The 24,276-nt window shown below is 33.6% G+C and overlaps 1 protein-coding gene across 1 annotated transcript in view; it reads left to right on the top strand.

The window, feature by feature from the left end:
- Positions 1–23,363, top strand: part of LOC139483449 (uncharacterized) — a 35,578-nt gene extending 12,215 nt beyond the window's left edge. Inside the window, exons 8-13 of the mRNA XM_071267474.1 lie at positions 1,469–1,942; positions 14,204–14,310; positions 15,212–15,665; positions 17,259–18,031; positions 18,881–18,911; positions 23,071–23,363. Of these exons, the coding sequence (XP_071123575.1) occupies positions 1,469–1,942; positions 14,204–14,310; positions 15,212–15,665; positions 17,259–18,031; positions 18,881–18,911; positions 23,071–23,363 (2,132 nt within the window). The remainder of the gene's footprint in view (positions 1–1,468; positions 1,943–14,203; positions 14,311–15,211; positions 15,666–17,258; positions 18,032–18,880; positions 18,912–23,070) is intronic.
- Positions 23,364–24,276: the final 913 nt, after the last annotated feature.

The following is a 24,276-nucleotide window of genomic DNA, read 5'->3' as shown; positions in this document are numbered from 1 at the left end:
TAAAACTGACGAGATTTTTGACCGGAAACAGCAATTTGGTAAGTGTATTTTTCTTGAATGCATCATAATTTTTGATATTATTTCACATTTACTTCTGTGTTATTTAAATAAAGTTTTAAAACAGTTTCTTTCGTGTTTATATGATTATAAAAAAGGCCTCGATGTGTACACAGGTAAAGTTTCCCATATTATATTTGAAGCCTCGAGGTCATAAAAATGTCAATCAGCTGATTGTTGTAAAAACACAACGATTCTATGATCTTCTATCTAAAAGGTGTTAGTTATTGATATCATTTCAAACATTGTTCATAGATTACATTTTGGGTGTATTTTTAAAACAATAACTCCTGCTAATTATCGATCATTATCCAATGTGCAATCTCGTAATTTGGCATGGGGTGATCTACAATTATGTTAAATATTACAGGGCATTTATATATGGTTGAAGAATTTCATACGTCCATCTTTCATTTTTGATATTTTTTGAAAAGAATATTAACTTGAAATTATTATATTTTCTCACTTTCAACACTCGTGTCCAGCGAATAACCCATGCAGGGCCCTATTACCTGTTAACTGCTTTGCATATACGAAACTAACGAGGTTAAAGTAACAGTGTTACATCACTGTGCAATCTGTAAATACTGCATATTAAAGGCAGTTCATTACACATTTATTGTATCAAATGATTATAAACTGTGTAGCATTGTTCAAAAGTTTGTTTTAATCAAAGCATAACAATATAATTTGTACATCCAGGTCATAGAAACAAATCTATTTTTAGAAACAAATTTAATTTTCGTATCTCAGGTAAAGGAAAAGTCGGTACATAAATAAACTAAAACTAAATGTGTTTATACACTTTAATGAAAGAATAAACAATGAAATAAAATGCATGACACTAACTTTTATTAGAATAAATATTCATTCAATATGTTGTAAGTGGATTATTGACGTTCATCTTTCTTCAGGATTTCCTTTACTGATCTGCACTATCGATGTTATTTGACTCCGTTTTTTTGGCATTTCGGATATAAGCATACTCCGCTTTATTGCATAATTTCGTCTGACAAATAGGCTATACAAATAACAAGAATGTACGGTACTTATTATAATTATGAGGATGTTAAGGTTTTTATATTTTGAAATTGAATTTAAAATGTTTCAATAATGCAATAAATTTAAATGTTTCAATTATGCAATAAAATAAAATGTTTCAATTATGCAATAAATTTAAATGTTTCAATTATGCAATAAATGATTTTTTTTTCTATAATCAATAATGTCTTCAATCAATCAGTTAAAATATGACTCTCTTTATAATATGTTAATAGCATTATCTGAATGTTACACCTGATAAGATATGATTTTTATCTCAATTTTGATTTTTCTTTTAATCTTCACTTAGTTTTGACAGCCTGCAGCTGTTTGGGATTTGAATTGCCTGATGTATTAAATTTAATTTCAGAAGCTTATAATGCTCTGGATGTTGTGTACAATAAGGTGTTGATGACTTCTCTGGAAGAAGAGGAAAGTGAACCAACAGAAAAGTTAGACCAGGCTTCAGGTACAAGCCCAACTGCCAGCATTTCCTCTTTGCCCCTAGAAGAGTCTAAAGCAGCACTGTCTCTACCACTTCGGAAATCCTCCAATGTGCCTCCAACGGTGGTACAGATGGAAATGAAAACAAGAACCAGAATGACAAAAGAAGAGATAAGACGGAAAATGGAAAAAGTCCTCAAAAGTGGGAAGTATAAGATGAAAGTTGGCCGTCTTATCTTCTGGGATTTCGGTGGACAATATGTTTACTTAACAACACATCAGACCTTCATGACGTTCCGGGCATTGTTTCTTGTAGTATTTGATGGGAGCAAAGATTTACATGAACAGGTCCCTGATGTGATGTGTTTTCCAGGGCAGCACATGACACCAACTCCAGCGGGTAATACAAATACATGATATTTACAAATCTAGTATATTTATGTAACAGCAAGGCAATTATTAAAAGATATAGAAATTTGTCCTTTTAAAAATATCTTAACAAACCTAAACATTTACGTAGTTTCTTAACTTGTCACTTATAGTTTGTCCCAAACCACTATATCACCAGGGCTTTCCCTTGAAATTGAAGTAGAAGGCTAAATGAAAATTATAGGCAGCTGTACATTTTTAGCTCACCTGGCCCAAAGGGCCAAGTGAGCTTTTCTCATCACTTTGCGTCCGGCGTCCGGCGTCCATCGTCCATCGTCGTCCGGCGTTAGCTTTTACAAAAATCTTCTCCTCTAAAACTACTGGGCCAAATCAAAGCAAACTTGGCCACAATCATCATTGGGGTATCTAGTTTAAAAAATGTGTGGCGTGACCCGGTCAACCAACCAAGATGGCCGCCACGGCTAAAAATAGAACATAGGAGTATAATGCAGTTTTTGGCTTATAACTCAAAAACCAAAGCATTTTGAGGAAATCTGACATGGGATAAAAATGTTTATCAGGTCAAGATCTATCTGCCCTGAAATTTTCAGATGAATCGGTCAATCGGTTGTTGGGTTGCTGCCCCTGAATTGGTAATTTTGAGGAAATTTTGCTGTTTTTGGTTATTATCTTGAATATTATTATAGATACAGATAAACTATAAACAGCAATAATGTTCAGCAAAGTAAGATCTACAAATAAGTCAACATGACCAAAATGGTCAGTTGACCCGTTTAGGAGTTATTGCCCTTTATAGTCAATTTTTAACCATTTTTCGTAAATTAAAGTAATCTTTTACAAAAATCTTCTCCTCTGAAACTACTGGGCCAAATTAATTCAAACTAGGCCACAATCATCTTTGGGGTATCTAGTTTAAAAAATGTGTGGCGTGACCTGGTCAACCAACCAAGATGGCCACCACCGCTAAAAATAGAACATAGGGGTAAAATGCAGTTTTTGGCTTATAACTCAAAAACCAAAGCATTTTGAGGAAATCTGACATGGGATAAAAATGTTTATCAGGTCAAGATCTATCTGCCCTGAAATTTTCAGATGAATCGGTCAATCGGTTGTTGGGTTGCTGTCCCTGAATTGGTAATTTTGAGGAAATTTTGCTGTTTTTGGTTATTATCTTGAATATTATTATAGATAGAGATAAATTGTAAACAGCAATAATGTTCAGCAAAGTAAGATCTACAAATAAGTCAACATGACCAAAATGGTCATTTGACCCCTTTAGGAGTTATTGCCCTTTATAGTCAATCTTTAACCATTTTTAGCTCACCTGACCTGAAAGGTCAAGTGAGCTTTTCTCATCACTTGGCGTCCGTCGTCCGTCGTCTGTAAACTTTTACAAAAATCTTCTCCTCTGAAACTACTTGGCCAAATTCTACCAAACTTGGCCACAATCATCCTTGGGGTATCTAGTTTAAAAAATGTGTGGCGTGACCCGTCAAACCTACCAAGATGGCCGCCATGGCTAAAAATAGAACATAGGGGTAAAATGCAGTTTTTGGCTTATAACTCAAAAACCAAAGCATTTAGAGCAAATCTGACAAGGGGCAAAATTGTTGATCAGGTCAAGATCTATCTGCCCTGAAATTTTCAGACGAATCGGACAACCTGTTGTTGGGTTGCTGCCTGTGAAATGGCTATTTTAAGGAAATTTTACAGTTTTTGGTTATTATCTTGAATACTATTATAGATAGAGATAAACTGTAAACAACAATAATGTTCAGCAAAGTAAGACCTACAAATATGACCAACATCGCCATGGCGACCCCTTAAGGAGTTATTGCCCTTTATAGTAAATTTTTAACAACTTTTCGTCATTTTTTGTTACTTTTCTAAAAATCTTCTTCTCTGAAACTACTTTGCCAAATTTAACCAAACTTGGACACAATTATCATTGTGGTTTATAGTTTATAAAATGTGTCTGATGACCCAGCCTACCAAACAAAATGGCCGACATGGCTAAAATTAGAACATAGTGGTAAAATGCAGTTTTTGCTTTATATCTTTGAAACTAAGACATTTAGGGCAAATCTTTCAAGATTTTAATGTCCATCAGAATAAGATATATCCCCTCACAAATTTTCAATTGAATCGGACAACCTGTTGCTGGGTTGCTGCCCTAAAATTGGTGATTTTAAGGAAATTTTGCAGTTTTTGGTTATTATCTTGAATACTATTATAGATAGAGATAAACTGTAAACAGCAATAATGTTCAGCAAAGTAAGATCTACAAATAAGTCAGCATGATCAAATTTGTTAGAGGACCCCTTAAGGAGTTATTGCCCTTTATAGTCAATATTGAACAACTTTTCGTCATTTTTGTAACTTGTATAAAAATCATTTCTAAAACTACTTGGCCAAATTTAACCAAACTTGGCCACAATCATAATACTAGGGTATCTTTTAAAAAAAAAGTGTCTAATGACCCCGCCTACCAACGAAGATGGCCGACATCAGTAAACACATTAACAGGTGAGCGACACAGGCTCTTGAAAGCCTTTAGTTCATAAATCTAAGTAATCTTTTACAAAATCTCCACTGAAACTACTAGGCCACAATCATCTTTGGGTTATCTAGTTTGAAAAATGTGTCCGATGACCTGGCCATTCAACCAAGATGGCCGCCACGGCTAAAAATAGAACACAGGGCTAAAATGCAGTTTTTGGCTTATAACTATGAAACCAAAGCATCTAGAGCAAATCTGACAGAAATTGTTAATCAAGTCAATATCTATCTGCCCTGAATTTTTCAGATGAATTGGACAACTGGTTGTTGGGTTGCTGCCCTCCAATTGGTAATTTTTAAAGAAATTTTGCCGTTTTTGGTTATCTTGAATACTATAATAGATAGCGGTAAACTGTAAACAGCAATAATGTTCAGCAAAGTAAGATCTACAAATAAGTCAACATGACCTAAATGGTCAATTGATCCCTTAAGGAGTTATTGCCCTCTATAGTCAATTTTTAACAATTTTCATTAATTTGGTAAATTTATGTAAATTTTTACCAAATATAGTTCTTTGTTACTAATGGGCAAAGTTCATTATAGATATAATTGTAAGAAGCAAAATCGTTCAGTAAAGTAAGAACTTCAAACACATCACCATCACCAAAATACAATTTTGTCATGAATCCATTTGTGTCCTTTGTTTAATATGCACATAGACCAAGGTGAGCGACACAGGCTCTTTAGAGCCTCTAGTTAACATGTGTTCGGCAAAGCCAGACGCCCACCAAGCTGTAAGCTTGGTGCCTTACGGCAGGGGGTCTGGGGGCTGCTTAAGGCCCCCACAAGCTCTGGCATAAATAGAGCAAAATCCTGCATTCTCGCATAACTATTTTAAAGCTGAATCAAGTTCTTTTTCGTCTGTAAAGTGTTTCAGGTCATATATAGAAGGTCGTCAAATTCCTGACTGGAAAAAGTATCTTTGATTCAATGAGGACCAGCAACCTTAGATTTCTTGCATGGCGAATCGATTGTTCAGCATCATGGTAGATCAACAGTTACTATGATACATGAGGAAGTCATTTATCTAGCTAGCACTTCCAAGGACCCTTAATCTGCTCAGAAGGAGTATTCAGGTTTTAAGAATTATTTTGTATACCTGATGAAGTAGATACCCGCATGATTTTACATGCTATTCATGTAGACAAAGAGTTCGGTGTGAAAGGCATCAAGGGTAGGATAATAATAAAGTCACGAGATACAGATGTTCTGATCTTATGCGTTCATTACTTCCCCTCCATGCAGCATACGCGTGAGCTATGGTTTCAAACAGGCACTTTAACTTGCACACAAGATTTGCACCGCTATATACATTTTTGTACCTGTCCAGGAAATATGTAAAAGTTTCGGGTTTGCCATCTATAACATTCTACCAGCCGCACATGTTTTAAGGTGATGCGATACAACGTCATCACTGTTGAGGATCGGTAAGCGCACTGTTTTTTAAGTCTTGAAGGACCCAGATGATTTTTCCGATTTGTCAAACCTTTCTTATTGTGACATCGATGAATCTATAGATGCAGCTCGAGATCTTGTTGTTACGTTGAATGATCTAAAGTCAAAACTCAAAATAGATAATTGTGACCTAACAAATTGAGCGTAACATTGGCTAAAATTGTCTGTTCTATGGTCGGGTTATTGTCTCTTTGGTACATTACCCATTTCAGTTCTCAATTTTACAATCTAAAATATCTCCCTTGTCAAACTGTGAATCTACTTTTAAACAATACTTAATAAGAGCTTCACTCCAGACATAAATTTGATGTCATCCCATATAGAAAAACTATCCTGCATTCTCCTTTTTAGTTCGGATGGGAAAAGACGAATGACTTGTTCCTTTCTATCTCGAAGGTCAGATGTCGTATGAACTTCTGCAAGATTTAGTTTGCATTTGCTTCGAACAAAATCTACCTTGTCAGGCAAATGACATTTGTCAAAATGTAGATACTCGTCTGGTTGCAGTTAGAAACATTGAAGACGACGAAGATGTAGATGTATAAGATTTCGTTTTTCTGTTTGTACATTATGAACCATTGTTAGCTATCGAATGAAAATTAAGCAGTCCATAATCCTTTCTAAACAATAAATATAACATCTACTCAATTTTGAAATCGTGGGAAATATAGTAATAATCTATCTAGTGGGGAAAGAAATGTTAAAAAAAACATCAACAAAAAGCCCTGCCGTATGGTCTCTGACCTTGACGTGGTTGGTGGGCTTAAACTACAGGAGACCATAGATACGTAGTAGGTAATACCAGCTTCAATCATACATTCTATTTGCATTTATTCTTTTTTTTCGTGTTTTTGCAATGCTGTTGTCAGCTTGTCTTCATTTTATAAATTTTTAATGTCCCTTTGGTTTCTCACGCCTTTTTTGTTTACAATTAATTGTAAAATACATCTGTGCTGTACATAACCCTCTCCCTTATTATATTTTTGGAATACTTGTAACCATTATGGCCAATTGTCAAAATTTTGACGGGACGTATTATGGTATACAAATGTCTGGTGTCTGTCTGTCCGGCGTAAACATGTCGCACCGTAACTTGAGAACGACTTATCCAAATTTCATGAAACTTAAGATATAGTTGTTTCTTATGATGGTCATATGATCGGTATACTTTTTGGTGAAAATAAGATTAAAACTTTTTGAGTTACGGCACTTTGTAACTAAAACAGGGGTGTGTTTTTTTCACATGTCGCACCGTATCTCAAAAATGATTCTTGATTATGGCTTAAAACTTTAAACACTTTTTAGTTATATTAATCTTAATATCTGTATACTTTTTGGTGATGATTCAAAACTTTATTTTGGAGTTATTGAGTATTTTGTTAAACAGGGGAGGTTTTTTTTTTCATGTCGCGCCATATCTCAAAAATAATTTATGATTATTGCTTAAAACTTTACACACTTCTTTGTTATATTAATCTAAAGATCTGTATACTTTTTGGTTTTGATTCAAAATCTTATTTTAGTGATATTTAGTTTTTCGAAGAAAAAAAAACAGGGTTGGGGGTTTCACATGTCCCGCTGTGTCTCAAAAACAATATATGGTTATTGCTTAAAACTTTCTCAGAAACTATGTATGATTATTGCATAAAACTTCCACACAAGACGTAGGGCGTATCATGCGCTCATGGCGCAGCTGTTTATTATAATTTTAACCCCCCTTTTTCTCTGTTTGCACTAATTTTTACTTCTGTAAAGCAAAGCTAAACACATAGCTTTATATTCAACCAATTTTGACGTTAATGTTACATAAATTTCAAATCAAATCATTTATATATATACTCTTTCACAACCAATAACAGAAATTTGATATTTACCTATAAATTGACGAACACCTTACTACCAAAAGACGTGAAAAACACATTTTGTTTTCAACAAATTATTAAAGTTTAGATCTAAAAAAACATCTTTAGATCTCAGTTGTAATGAATTGAATACAACAATTTTAAATTTAGAAATTGAAATAGGTCAAAATCACTGTTATTTAACAGCTGTTTGAAAATTTCAAATTTGCACCCTATATGCAAAAAAGTCAATCTAAAGTAATTTTTGGCGATAAAAATATTAAATAAGTTCTAAATGTAGATACAAAAGATACTTTTCTATAAATAAGTGATTTAATTTGCTCCAAATGCAAATATGTAGGAGAAACAAGCTATCTAAATGTGACTGTGCATTTTTCTGAAATATTTGCTTTGACCTTTGACCCTGATTTAAAAAAAAACGTGACCATGGCAGACAACGACGACAACGATATTTCGATGAAGTTTGTACTTCTCTATCCAATGATAGAAAATAAAGCCGTGTGTTATTCCGTTAAGGCAAATCGATCAAATTTGTTGATTGGGCACCCTACTATATGGTATGTTGTAGTCCATCAACATTTCCTTCAAAAATTTAAATTACTTTAATACGTTCTCATTTTAATCACGTTTTGATTAAAAGAATAAAGCTCCATTTTGAAATATATGATTTTTATACGACTGCAAAAATTGAAAATTTTTAATCGTATATTGGTTACACGTTGGCGTCGTCATCATCGTCATCGTCTGTCGTTGTCGTCTGTCGTTGTCATCGTCCGAAGACATTAGGTTTTCGCACTCTAACTTTAGTAAAAATTAATAGAAATCTATGAAATTTAAACACAAGGTTTATGACCATAAAAGGAAGTTTAGGATTGATTTTGGTTGTTTTGGTCCCAACAGTTAAGAAATTAGTGGCCTAAAAGGGCCCAAATATGCATTTTTCTTTGTTTTCGCACAATAACTTTAGAATAAGTAAACAGAAATCTATGAAATTTTAACATAAGGTCTATGACCATAAAAGGAAGGTTGGTGATTGATTTTGGGAGTTTTGGTCCCAACGAATTAGGGGCCAAAAGGGTTCAAAATTAAACTTTGTTTGATTTCATCAAAAATTGAACTATTGGGTTTCTTTAATTGATATACTGAATCTAACCGATTCTTAATTTTTGGTCCCGTTTTCAAAATGGTCTACATTAAGGTCCAAAGGGGTCAAAATTAAACTTAGTTTGATTTTAACAAAAATTGAATTCTTGGGGTTCTTTGATATGCTGAATCTAAACATGTACTTAGTTTTTTGATTATGGGCCCAGTTTTCAAGTTGGTCCAAATCGGAGTCCAAAATTAAATTTTGTTTGATTTCAACAAAAATTCAATATATGGGGTTCTTCAATATGCTGAATCTAACCATATATTTAGAATTTTAATATTTAGGACCGGTTATCAAATTGGTCCACATTGAGGTTTAAAGGGTCCAAAATTGAACTTTATTTGATTTCATCAAAAATTGAATTCTTGGGGTTCTTTGATATGATGAATCTAACCATGTATTTAGATTTTGGATATTGGAATACTACAAAGGGAAGGTAAGAATTGTCTTTGGGAGTTAAAGGATTAATATTCAACAGCATAGTGAATTGCTCAAAAGCAAAAAATATATTTTAAGTTCATTAGACCACATTCATACTGTGTCAGAAACCTATGCTGTGTCAACTATTTAATCACAATCCAAATTCAAAGTTTGAATGTTGTGTCCATACTAGCCCCAACCGTTCAGGGTTCGACCTCTGCGGTCGTATAAGCTGTGCCCTGTGGAGCATCTGGTTAATATTATCTTTCTAGAGTTATGGAACTTTGTTCACTACAAACTTGTATGGCCGGGCAACGAAGTTACCCTTGTCCGTCTTTCGGAAATTCCCTAATTCCAAAATTCCAAAATTCCACAACAAACCATTATACAGGTTTTTTTTTTCTAAACGGCTTCAGATATAGGTCTGATTTTTGTATGTCAGTTAACCATGATGAGTTTCAGATCAAGTTTAAGTTTCGATCTGCTCCAATAATTTTTGATGAAATTACGGGCTTTGGAGATTCGTAATTCCAAAATTCAGTCATTCCGTCATTCCGCAACAAACCACATTATAAGGCGTTTTTTTTTAAACATCTTCAGATATTGGGCTGATTTTTGATATGTGAGTTAACCATGATGAGTTACATATCAAGTTTAAGTTTCGTTCTGCTCCGCTAATTTTTGCCGAAATTACGAGCTTTGGACTTTGATAAATTGTTGAAAATCACAGTTATACAGACTATTTTTATAAAATCTTTCATATTATATTGGGCTGATTTTTGCTATGTGAATTAACCATGATGATTTACAGATCAAGTTAAAGTTCCGTTCCGCTGTGCTAATTTTTGGCTGTAATTACGGGCTTTGGACTTTGATAAATTTTTGAAAATCACAGTTATACAGACTATTTTTCTAAACTCTTTCAGATATTGGGATGATTTTTGGCATGTGAGTTAACCAAGATGAGTTACCGATCAAGTTGAAGTTTCATTCTGCTCCGCCAATTTTTGCCAAAATTAAGGGTTTACAACTTTGAAAATTGTTGAAAATCACAGTTATACAAACTGTTTTTCTATACACCTTCAGATTTTGAGCTATTTTTTTATATGTGAGACTACCATCATGTTTGTGTCCACATGTGTTATTGAAATTGCTGATTTTTCAACTTTTTGAGACGGGGCCATTCGTGTCGCTTTGACACATCTAGTTTCAGATCAAGTTTAAGTTTCGATCTGCTCCAATAATTTTTGATGAAATTACGGGCTTTGGAGATTCGTAATTCCAAAATTCAGTCATTCCGTCATTCCGCAACAAACCACATTATAAGGCGTTTTTTTTTAAACGTCTTCAGATATTGGGCTGATTTTTGATATGTGAGTTAACCATGATGAGTTACATATCAAGTTTAAGTTTCGTTCTGCTCCGCTAATTTTTGCCGAAATTACGAGCTTTGGACTTTGATAAATTGTTGAAAATCACAGTTATACAGACTATTTTTATAAAATCTTTCATATTATATTGGGCTGATTTTTGCTATGTGAATTAACCATGATGATTTACAGATCAAGTTAAAGTTCCGTTCCGCTGTGCTAATTTTTGGCTGTAATTACGGGCTTTGGACTTTGATAAATTTTTGAAAATCACAGTTATACAGACTATTTTTCTAAACTCTTTCAGATATTGGGATGATTTTTGGCATGTGAGTTAACCAAGATGAGTTACCGATCAAGTTGAAGTTTCATTCTGCTCCGCCAATTTTTGCCAAAATTAAGGGTTTACAACTTTGAAAATTGTTGAAAATCACAGTTATACAAACTGTTTTTCTATACACCTTCAGATTTTGAGCTATTTTTTTATATGTGAGACTACCATCATGTTTGTGTCCACATGTGTTATTGAAATTGCTGATTTTTCAACTTTTTGAGACGGGGCCATTCGTGTCGCTTTGACACATCTAGTTTTTTTCTTCAATTGTACAAATACTCAAACTTTTTCGCTGAACTAGAGTTGATAAAAGAAAACTCCATTTCATTGTCATCATTTTGAGAATGACCAACGTAGATACAAATAACTTGTTTAAGAGAGGGATAAATCCTTCTTTGGAAAGAATCTCTCTGATTCAGACAAAAAATTCTCTGAAACTGGCATGCTAGATTTCTTGATTGGCAACTGTTTTGTTACATTTGGTGACGTGTTTTCAGCAAACTATCGACAGTCGCATTGTAAACAACTGTTTCCTTCTTCTTGCAGACTTGTTCCTTTATCATGTTTATTCCTTTATTCTGATTTTATACAGGGACTTCTTAAGAAGATAGAAAAGAAGTAAGCAACATCCTTCAATTTTACTTTCCGCTTTATAGATGATATCCTCTCACTAAATAATTTTAAAAATTGTTGACTATGTTGAACGCTTCTATCCCATGGAAAAAGAAATCAAGGATGCAACAGATACAGTTAAATCTGATTTATATCTGACTTACATCTAGAAATTGAAAATTAGAGTCGGTTAAAAACACAACGTTATGATAAAAGAGATGATTTCAGCTTTGAAATAGTGAACTTTCTATTTCTATATAGCAACATTTCTACAGTCCTGCTTACATAGTTATATATCCCAATTGGATATTCGAGGGCTTGTATTTCCTATCATGATTTCCTTGATAGCGAGTTGCTGCTCACAAGGAAGCTATTAACACAAAAGTTCCAAATGGTGAAGTTAAAATCATTCCTTCGTACATTTTACGGACGCTATTACGAGTTAGTTGACCGTTATCGAATATCCATATCACAGACGATAGGGGATATGTTCCTTATGTTGTAGCTACAATTCGGTTTGCTTTTCATGAATGTGACCTACCGAATTAGACTTATTACCGGGTTATTACTAACATGAGCATCATGATGGATGTGTCATGTGGATCAGGATCTGCTTACCCTTTTGGAGCACCTGGCATCACCTCCCGTTTTTGGTGGCATTCCTGCTGCTTCGTCTTTGTTTTTCTATGTTGTATTTTGTGTACTATTGTTTGACTTTTTTTTAGCTCACCTTGCCCGAAGGGCCATGTGAGCTTTTCTCATCACTTGGCGTTCGTCGTCCGTCATCGTCTGCGTAAACATTTTACATTTTGAACTTCACCTAGAGAACCACTAAATGGAATGAAACTAATCATGGCATTAATGTTCCTTAGAGGTGCTGACCAAGTGTTGTTACTTTGTAGCTGATCCATCATCCAAGATGGCCGCCAGTCGGGGACTTAGTTTAACAAAGGACCCAATAAGAAATACATATAAATAAACCCATCATAGATACCAGGACTAGTATATACGCCAGACGCGCGTTTCGTCTACAAAAGACTCATCAGTGATGCTCGAATCCAAAAAAGTTAAAAAGGCCAAATAAAGAACAAAGTTGAAGAGCATTGAGGACCAAATTCCTAAAAGTTTTGCCAAATACAGCTAAGCTTATCTATGCCTGAGGTAGAAAAGCCTTAGTATTTCAAAAAATTCAAAAATTTTAAACAGTAAATTTGTAAATATAACCATATCAATGACAATTCATGTCAGCATAAAAAGTGCTGGGCTTGTGATACCCTCGGGGAAATAAACATCCACCAGCAGTGGCATAGACCCAGTGGTTGTAAATAAACTCATCATAGATACCAGGACTAAATTTAGTATATACGCCAGACTGGCGTTTCGTCTACAAAAGACTCATCAGTGACGGTCGAAAACCAAAAAAGTTAAAAAGGCCAAATAAAGAACGAAGTTGAAGAGCATTGAGGACCAAAATTCCTAAAAGTTTTGCCAAAAATAGCTAAGCTAATCTATGCCTGAGGTAGAAAAGCCTTAGTATTTCAAAATATTCAAAAATTTGTAAACAGTAAATTTATAAATATAACCATATCAATGAAAATTCATGTCAGCACAAACAGTGCTGACTCCTTTGCTTGTGATACCCTCGGGGAAATAGATATCCACCAGCAGTGGCATAGACCCAGTGGTTGTAAATAAACTCATCATAGATACCAGGACTAAAATGTATTCTTTTAGAGAACCACTGAATGGAATGAAATTAAACATAGCATGAATGTTCCTTATGAGATGCTCACCAAGTGTTGTTACTTTGTGGCTGATCCAACATCCAAGATGGCCGCTAGTGGGGTGACTTGGTTTAACATAATACCCTACGGGAAATGCATACAAATGACTTCTATTAGAGAACCACTGAATGGAATGAAACCAAACATAGAATGAATGCTCATTATGAGGTGCTGCCCAAGTGTTGTTACTTTGTCGCCAATCCAACGTCCAAGATGGCAGTCAGTGGGGTGACTTAGTTTAACATATATAGGACCCTACGGGAAATACATATAAATTTCTTCTTTAAGAAAACCACTGAATGGAATGAAACCAAACATAGCATGAATGTTTCTGATGAGATGCTGACCAAGTGTTGTTACTTTGTAGCCGATCCATTATCCAAAATGGCCACCAGCGAGGGGCTTAGTTTAACATAGGACCCTATGGGAAATGCATACAAAAGTCTTCTTCTAGAGAATCACTGAATTGAATGAAACCAAACATAGCATGAATGCTCCTTTCCTAATCAGGTGCTGGTCAAGTGTTGTTAATTTGAAGCCAAATTTTATCTTTTTTTATATGATTTCAAAAACCCAAGTAGAGTCAGGTGAGCAATACATGCTCTTGAGAGCCTCTAGTTTATTTAGCCATGACATTGTCATTTTATTTTTTAATGAGTTTAACTCTCCCTCTGGTAGCTTTTGTCCCTCTTTAAACTTCTTTTATTACAGATTTTGATTTTTTTCAGTATTCTTGCAATATTGGGTAAATTCCATCCTGACCTACTGCAAGGTTGTATATGCAGGCATTCCGAAGATCTTGTTTGTCGCCACTCACAAGGACAAAGTACCAAGGGTGAGTGATCTAATATCAGCTATACGGTAGTAAGTTATTGCCATTTGAAACACTTGAAAAAGTGTAAAAACTGTTTGAGCTTGTGTGCTTACATAATGATATTATTCATTTGTCTTAAACCATTGTGTTTGAAACTACACGATTAAAAGAACAAGATCCCTATTGACTTTGGGTAATACACAACAGATGAGATTACGATGTCTATAAATAGAGTAGAAGATAGTTATGAAAAACCACTAATAGATAAAGATATTCCATATTCAATTTGATACATCTCATTTCCATGGATATTATTGGCCCTGCCACTCTCAATCATTGTCTAATGACTTAAAACAATTGCTCAGTTGAAATATTCAAGTTTGTTTTTAAGTCAGTTTCATTTTAACAAATGTTTTGTCAATAAGAAACTCTGCACTTCTCGACAAACTCCCCTGTCTGGATATTTTTTTAATTTTAAGTTGCACTTATAAAAAAATGAACTTATTTTAAAATAAAGTATGAATCGTTTGAATGCATTTGTTGTCCAGATTTGGCTATATATCCTTTTTGATTTCACCAACTCTTTAACATATGTATTACGTTTTGACTTTCAAATATATTTTCCTCTAACATTTTTGAAAAGACATGTATTGTTCTTTAAAAGTATGAGATCTAGGTTGAAAGTATAAAATTGACCTGTAAGAGTAGCTGTATGTAATTTGAAAATTTGAGAGACATCTGATTATATTGTAGTTGGAATATGCCGCCATTGAAGATGCTTATACATCATGGAATGCGATACAGAATCTTAACTGTGTATTTACCGGTGGTGTATTTATCTATACATCATGGTATGTGATACAGGATCTTAACTGTGTATTTACCGGTAGTGTATTTATCTGTCAACTTTTTATGTTTACAGGAGAATGTTGAGACACGACGTGAAGAGCTTTATAGTGGAATTGAGAAGTTGTTTAAAGACTATGAAGGACAACATCATCTGGTCCTTAGGCCTTTAATATTTGTCAATGCCAAAGATCAAGCTGACCCTGAAATAGAAGTTCTGAAGAATACAATTACAGAACTTACATTCAACCACCCATGTTGGGGTGAAAGGATGCCGAACGCATGTGTTCCACTGGAGCTCGAGATCGCTGAACTGGTGGCAGAAGGGAAACAAATTATGTCATTGGCTGAAATTAAAGAATTAAATGCCATCAGCGAGGTGTCTGTCCTGTCTGCTGAACAGCTGACCGATTTCCTACATTTTCAGCATTCTCTAGGGAAGATTGTGTATTTTGACACCCCACAGCTGAGGGATAACGTTATCATAAGTCCCCTTCTTATGGTTGAAGTTATGAGATCTTTCATTACTGGTTTGTATATATTTGCATTGAGTAGTAGTAATTATATTCCTGGTAAAATAACAACTAACTAAAATATTGTTTACCATACATACCTGTCAACCTGTGACGATGAAAATGCAGGTCATGACCTGCATTGAAGAATGAAATCTCAGGTCATAGCGCGTACAAACTTTTTCGAGCTGAATTTCAGTAATTAGGGGACATTTTTTTTATAAGTTAAATAAAAGTTTCCAAAACATGTTCACCTTATTAATCATTATTTCATTGCACTTTGAAAAGCTTTTGATAACTTTGTGACACTTTCTCCTCTTCTTTTGGTTAATGTAATTGACATTTCTACATTTTCTATATGTATAGTATTTCACCCTCATTTTTTTAGAAAGTTGTGACTGGCTATTTAGTCTTTGCTCATCAGCTGTTCCCATTATCCTTTCATAATTAGAGTATAGTAAAAAAAAGTTAAACATTTAAAAGAAGTATAGATGAAAAAAATAATTTTCAACTTTTTTTTTATAATTGTATTAAGGTATGAATTTAATGAAAAGTTATATTTCAATATGTATTTAAATTCTATTTGTAGTAGATTTTATATTTTTTACCCCAAAAAACGTAAATATAAGGAACAATTTTGAATGGTGACAAAAAAGGGGAAGTAACTCAGTTGAAATTTTTTTGTAAAACGTGACGACAGTGAAATTTATTTACGACCTATAGCTAAGGTAATTGGTGTTAATTAACAGTGTGTTCGACACCAAAGCTGTCAAGTGAAGCCATGCACTTGATGAGTTACTTAATTTGACAGTCTACACAGTTGGCTGAACTTCTGTTGATGAAAGAATTACGAATTTGCCGGTATTTCAAAGAGAATCACTTATAAAATCATTCTCTAGGGTTAGAAATCCAGGTGAAAACGGGTCACTTTCGGAATTCCCGGGTTATTCAGTGACCCGGTGGGTGTCCCGGGTGATCCCTCAGAATTGTGAAAATCTCGGGTCACACCCGCAAAATACGGGTCAGTTGACAGGTATGACCATATAGAGCACTGGGGACTGTTAACTGGTGCCCTTCACTTATCTTTGTGTTGGTTTGTAAGAACCTTTTATTTAGCAATTAGTCAAAATTAATCTTTTTTTTTATTCACATCGGCCTTCTTGTTAAATTATAGATAATTATTTTATTATGTTTTTGAAACTTCGGAGAAAATGGCTGTTTTAACTTACGTTTTCTAAAAACATAATTGCAAACTTTGAAAAAAAACACAATTTTTTAGTTAAAACTGAAACAGATTTTTCATAATCATAAAGGTATAGGTATAACTATATAATTTCATGGTTTCTAAATATAGAATATGTTTAATGGGATAACGTTCTTTCTAATGAGAAAGGATACTATTTTGATCATCAAATACCTTTCATAAGGAAAGTTAATTACTCCTAATTAGATAGGACATTTTATTGAAGTATTAAGATAAGTTTGTTTTCCGGTCGTAACCTAGGTGAGTCATATACCTTTCATAGATAAGTAGTAACTTTTTTAAAATACAAGTATATTTTTTACTTCGATTTCAAGTCATAAGATTGATCTTTTTTTTCATTTTCATAGATGTTGAATTCTGGCCAAAAGAAGTTAAAACAAGAAAAACCTTCCAAAAGATGTCTGAAAATGGAATGATTCAAAAAGTAGACCTCTATCAGATTTGGGAGCAAGAAGAATTTTGTCGGATTTTACCATTTAAAGAATACATATTCGATATGCTGATACACCTTGATATCGTATCTGAACAGCGTAGATATGATACAAAAACAGGAAGTCGGCTACCAGTGGAACAATTCTTTGTACCCTGTATGCTTACCCAAAGAAATGATACAGATTTCTTGTTACAAGAATGTACACCAGAGAGGACTGTTAGTTTGGCTTTTGTTTTTAACGGAACCATTATACCTCCAGCCTTACCGAATCGTCTCATATGCGCATGTCTCAGTATGTGGACATTGAAGCAATACGGTGGAAGGAAACTTATATTTTCTGGGTTTGTTGGGTTATCATTTGATAAAGAGCATGATATCGTTGTCTGTGTAGAAGGAAATAAGATCTTGCTGTACCTAGTTCACAAGCGCTCCAAGGGCCTGATAGTACCTGAGATAGCCACTAGTATCAGAGAATGTTTGCATGTAACATTGGAGAGGATTTCAGAATTTTATCAGTCCACTGTCCACGAAAAAGTTAGCGGTCAACTCCCATTCCACACTGAGTATTCCTGCTCTAGATTTATCTGTTACATTCCAGAAGAAAGGATTGCTTTAAAAACTGATGAGTGCGTTTGTAACCATGGTGACAACATTAAACTCAACTGGAAGGTTTGGAACCAGGAACAGGTTTGTATATTAACATTGAATATGTTATTTTGTAATCACTTAATTTCCCTTACCACAATACACTGATGTAGTTGAAGTCCAATCAACATAAAACTTAGTAAACAATTCAGTTCCCTATGATATTTCTAATCTGAATTTAAAGTTTTGACCCAAATTTCACGGTCCACTGAACACATACAATGATAATGCAAGTGAAGCATATGTGTACCATGGACACACTCTTATTATCTTATTATAGCATGTGACGAGGACACAAATAGAAAAGAAAATCATTATTTGTTTTTTGGAAAGCAAACAAATGAAGTAAAACAAAAAATGCGATTAACTTATTAATAACATGTTTCTTACGGTCAAATTATTACATTTTGTAAATTTCTGGCTTTTACATCAGGAAACGTTTTATCAATTTAAATATACTAGTATGTGTACAATTTGTCAAAACATTTCAAGACATAACTTACATTGCACGGGTAGGGGGATTACCTAATTGTATTTCGTTTCAGCTCTCCGGTTTGCAGTTATCTAATAAGCTATTTACAGACATATTTTGGTCATAGTTACTGTTAAGAGTCCAAATTGTTGTGTTTAGTATATGCTTTGTTATAATAAGTGTCTGTGCAGTTTATTCGCCTTTTCAGAAAATAGAGGACTATGGGTAATCTCATTGTTCGTACACTAAAATGAAAATAACGTTACGTCATTGGTTTAATTTCAATTGTTTAGAACGTTTTTGACCAATCACAACGTTTTGGTGTATGCTTTTGAAAATATTACCCAGAATGCATTAGATTCTGAAACAGCGAATTGTGTATGTTGAATTAACAATTAAATATTGTTTTCCTTTAATAGAAACAAAAGCAGTGTGATCCAGATTGTACAGGTATGTGTTTTGTGTTTTGTGTTTAACTTCGTGTTTGGTTATTGATAGAATAATACCTAAAGAAGATGATAATGCATTAACATTGATATATCAGTGATACATCTCTATCTGACTCAACTAATCAGACCACTAAGGTGTCAACCCCATGCATACCTTAGTTGTATATGACACAACATATTCAGGCGCGTAGCTACGTTAACGTCAAAATGCCCGGGCGTACACTTGAATTTTGACAAATCAAAAATTATTTCAATCTAAAAATAAAAAGAACTGGTCAAATGCGCATAAGCCTTGTACTTATTTCTTCAATTGGGAATAAAAGGGACGAAATTCTATTTTAAATCAATTATTATCATATCTTTGTTTATTTTCTGTAAAAGTCTGAAAGTATTGTGCAGACTTTTACTGCAAACTTTCTTTTGTTCAAAGCAATTAAATATTTGATAAGATTTGATATACTAATATGTGGTTTGCATTTATGTCGCGCCTGTAATTTATTTCGCGAAAGCGAGACCTAGTCCTCCTAAATGCGTCAAGATTAAGGTTCAGTATATGGATACCTTTTTTTTAAAATATATATAACTTTGTCAAACCTTCCTGAAATTTTACAGAAGTTGGTCAGAAACTGTTTATGATCAAAAGAGTATCCAGAGCATAATGATGAAGTATATGTTAAGCAACTTTGAAAATATTTTTTTTGGTTCGTTTTTAAGTTCTATACTGACAGTCTGGGAATTTCTTTCCATGATAAACTTATGAACCTCCATAGGTTCTCCTGAACATTGGGCAAACGTAAATATTCCAGATCCAGAAAAAATATCTAAAGAAAATGTATAATTAGTTTAAAGTAAAGTGAAGAGACAGAAGGGCATTGTATTCAGTAAACAAAACATGTGTTTACAAATTATTATCTGAGACGTGTTCTAAAGTTAGGATGGTTATTAGGTGTCATAAAGGTCGGACGAATTTCGAAAAGTGCGATATATCTTAAGTTAAAGAGAGCTTCGAGAACACGACTTCGGACAACAAAGTGTCATAAGATGGTCTTAGGAAAAGTCTTAATCCTAAGATAGCTTCGCATGAGAACAACATCCCAGGTTACCACAGAACTCTTTACGAATTTTAATACTGCACCTGAACATCTCTGAAAATTAATTATTTCATGTTCGTTAACGATGTATTTTTTTTGGTCAATTGAATGCTTTACCCCACGGCTTCTTTTAAACATATTTCAGTATTTCAAAGTAATTGGGTTTGGACATTTTCTCTCTGACCACTATGTTCCAAATTAGCACAATGAATGAATTAAACATAACAAATACACCATTTATAGATTCTAAACTATAGATGAGTTTTATTAATGACAGGAATCGTATCTCATTCTCGATAACTTGACACCTTTTTTGGGCTTCGCTTCATTGATCCACTATCACTGCAGATGCTTTGGCCTGCTGTGGTCCCATAGACCCCTCACCCAGGTTCGGGCGTACACGTAAAAATGACCTAGCTAAGCCACTGATATTAAAATTCTTAACTGTTGATTTTATTAGACACTGATTCATACCAAATTCAAATCCCAATTCACTGGTCAGCTACATATTTTCATTAAACAATGATTTCGTTTTACTAAAATAGGAATGATATTTGTAACAAATTTCTTGTTTTTGGTCATATAAAATCGAATTTGTGAGATCTACCTGCTATGATCCTAACCAAAAAGAACTTTGAAGATGACATCAAACTGCTAATATGATCTTAAAAAGAAATACACTGAAAAAAACATAAAAATGCTGAAAATATACATTGAAACTATGCCCTCAGAGGCTAGATATGGGAAGGAATCAATAATACTTATATTTGAACAGACTATCGGTCGTCTGTATATGCATTGGTCGTATCCAACCCTACTGGCCAATCTGTTATTGTAGTCATATGATTGATAATTCATAGAACATTTTCAAAGACAAAAAGAGAATAATTTTGTAACATTGATTTATTTCATATTATATACATGTACATACCAAAATAGTCACCAAATGTGTCATTTAACCAAATGTGACATTTTGACAGTGTGGACTATCATTATAGTTAATGCATACATATTTATACATAATTTACTTTAGTGGAAAATTGAATGAAGTTTGTTTTCTCGTTTAAACAGTCCTATATAGGAACTACATATCTGCTTTAAATTAGACTTAGAGACAATTGCTGATAACTGGTGTTGAATTTTTGGAACAAATCAAATCATAAGAAAATCTCTGGCACTCAAAGCGGAACGATACCAGATGTCAAAAAAGAAAGCATTACCTACTGTGCGTACATAATCCACCAATCAAATGTGCATTCAGTTAACATGGTTAAAATTTCACAATAAAATAAGAAGCTATCAGTAAATTTCAGTTCAGAAGACATTTTGTATCTTAATATGTAATTCCATGAAAACAAGTTTTCTTGGTTTTTTTTTATCACAGACACATCATGCATATCAACCAATTTGTATTGGTGACTTAAACTTGTAATTTGTTAACCTTATTGTACTAGTTAAGAAAGAATAGTACCAGGAATGTCAGAGAGATGTTTCATTGAATATCATGTGGAGGGGGCTTTTTCAGTATAAGTATAATATTTTCATCTACTTTCATTTTATATCAATACTCAGTTTTTATTATGCCTCATTTTAATTGGCATTATGTTTTCTGGTCTGTGCGTCTGTTCGTCCGTCCATTCGTCTGTCCATTCGTCCGTCCGTTCATTCGTCCATCTGTCCATCTGTCCCGCTTCAGGTTTAAAGTTTTTGGTCGAGGTAGTTTTGATGAAGTTGAAGTCCAATCAACTTGAAACTTAGTACACTTGTTTCCTATGATATGATCTTTCTAATTTTAATGCCAAATTAGAGTTTTTACTCCAATTTCACGGTCCACTGAACAAAGAAAATGATAGTGCAGATGGGGCATCAGTGTACTATGGACACATTCTTGTTATACGCCCGTCGTCTTTTAGACGGGACGTATTATGGTATACCGTTGTCCGTCCGTCTGTCCGTCCATCCGTCCGTCCGTCGTCCACACTTCGGACAATAACTCAAAAACACTTTCACCAATTTCCATGAAACTTCAGTGAATTGTTTATATCTATTGATGTAAGCTCCCTTTCAATTTTTATAAATTTCAGATTTTAAGTTTTGGATTTATGGGGCTTTATTCATAAAAAAAGGGGGATTTTCAACACTTCGGACAAAAGCTCAAAAAGGCTTTCACCAATGTCCATGAAACTTTGGTGAATTGTGTATATCTATTGATGTAAGCTCCCTTTTAATTTTTATAAATTTCAGATTTTAAGTTTTGGATTTATGGGGCTTTATTCATAAAAAAAGGGGGATTTTCAACACTTCGGACAATAACTCAAAAAGGCTTTCACCAATGTCCATGAAACTTTGGTGAATTGTTTATATCTATTGATGTAAGCTCCCTTTCAATTTTTATAAATTTCAGATTTTACATTTCCGTGTTATGAATTTTTATGCTTAAAAAAGGGGGGATTTTCCAATTTTGGGACAATAACTAACACTTTCACAAAATTTTATGCAACTTTGATAAATTGTTTTATATCTATTGACATAAGCTCCCTTTCCATTTTCATAAATTTTAGATTTTACTTTTCTTAAGTAATGAATTTTTATACTTAAAAAAGGGGGATTTTATGAAACTTTGGTGAATATATTAATGTAACATCCCTTTTGATTTGTATATATATTTCTAGTTGATCATATAAATTCATTTAAAGGATAAAAGACAAGTTAAAAGAGCAACGGGCGTATCATGCGCTAAAGCGCAGCCCTTTATTTTCAATAATATAAGTAAATTAGTGGTATACTGAAAAGATCCTTTGACTGCTGGATACACTGATGACAAATTATTATCAAGTTTACCAATTATCTATATTTTGGTTTCTTATCAAATTTTGTCAATATAATGCGGATGTTAACAACTGTAAATTAAATGGGAGGTTTTTCTTACTATAAGAACAGGTTTAACCATTTTCTTAGGAAATATGATAATTATTATTGTATTAATATGTCATATGGTGTTAAACCTGTATGTTTATTTAGTGTATCTGTAAAGATTTGTCATATATATTTGTTATATATTAATTTAAGGTTTGAGCGAAGATGCATTATCTCAGATCCCAAGTAACACAGAGTTGCTTCGTTTGTCTGTTAATTGTGAGACACTCATGATACATGATTTAGCTCTTCATCTTGAAATGGAAGAAACAGAATGGAATGATATGGTAGTGAATTACCCAAGAAATACACAAATGGTCAAATTTTTAACACTTATTGGTTTGAGAGAAAACAATGGAATACGTTTTGGAGATTTGGCCCAAGGCTTAAGCGAAATGAAGTTAACAACACATACCTTATGTATGGTAAGCTATGTACAATACTGATAAATTACTCCTTTTCTACGTGTTTTTCTCCTGCTTTTCTTACCGTCCACCTTCACCCAGAAGATTCCGGAAAATTGCGTCATATTCACTCTTTGTGTTTTATTTTTCAAATAACTTATTTACATTATTATTTGATAAGTATAACTTATGTTTAAAAATAAACATTTGGTACGAAGTTATAATTCTGAATGTAATTATATTTTCAATGCCAGTTTGAAGCACAATTTACAATTAGAGTAAATTTGTATCCATGGCAATAATTTTGTGATTTTTGAAACAATAGAATATCCACTTCAAAATCATTGGTTTTTTATTCAATAGGTGTTTTGGGGGAATTTGTTTTTGCACCATCACAACCGATGCATATATTTATGTTAATGTTTGTACGAATAAAATAACATCTTGCATATATATATATAGGTATATCCATGCAAAAGTTGAATATGAAAATGAAAAAAAAAGGAACAATTATTGTTATTTGTAAATTAGTTCCCTCAGGTAAATTTTTGTAGCAAAATCAGACATTTGATGATTTGTGGAAAAATGTCATCAAGGTATAGGTAATTAAAAAAAAAAGGAAATTCAGACAGAGTTACTGAGTTTATCCATGGAAGTATTATATTGACAGGAACTACTACGACCCGACTTCAAACGTTTCATCTGTGATGCCGCGCCCAATTTAATGACATGTTAATTAGCTTGAAACATGGCACGTTATTTACATACCAGCGTGTGGTGCCCTACAATATACTGAATATAGTCATTCTCTGTTGCTTTCGGGATTACGGAAATAAACGAAGAAATCGAAAGTTGTAATAAATTCTTAGGAAACAGCAATCGGCAAACCTCGGCAGATTCCGTTACCCTACATCTGCATATGTGTGCCGATTGCGTGATTGATGGATTAATGCGA

This window comes from Mytilus edulis, chromosome 7 (assembly GCF_963676685.1).
Source record: "Mytilus edulis chromosome 7, xbMytEdul2.2, whole genome shotgun sequence".
In the NCBI taxonomy this organism is placed as follows: Eukaryota; Metazoa; Mollusca; class Bivalvia; order Mytilida; family Mytilidae; genus Mytilus; species Mytilus edulis.
The sequence above is the reverse complement of the archived record's forward strand: the minus strand, read 5'-3'. Positions and strand labels throughout refer to the sequence as shown.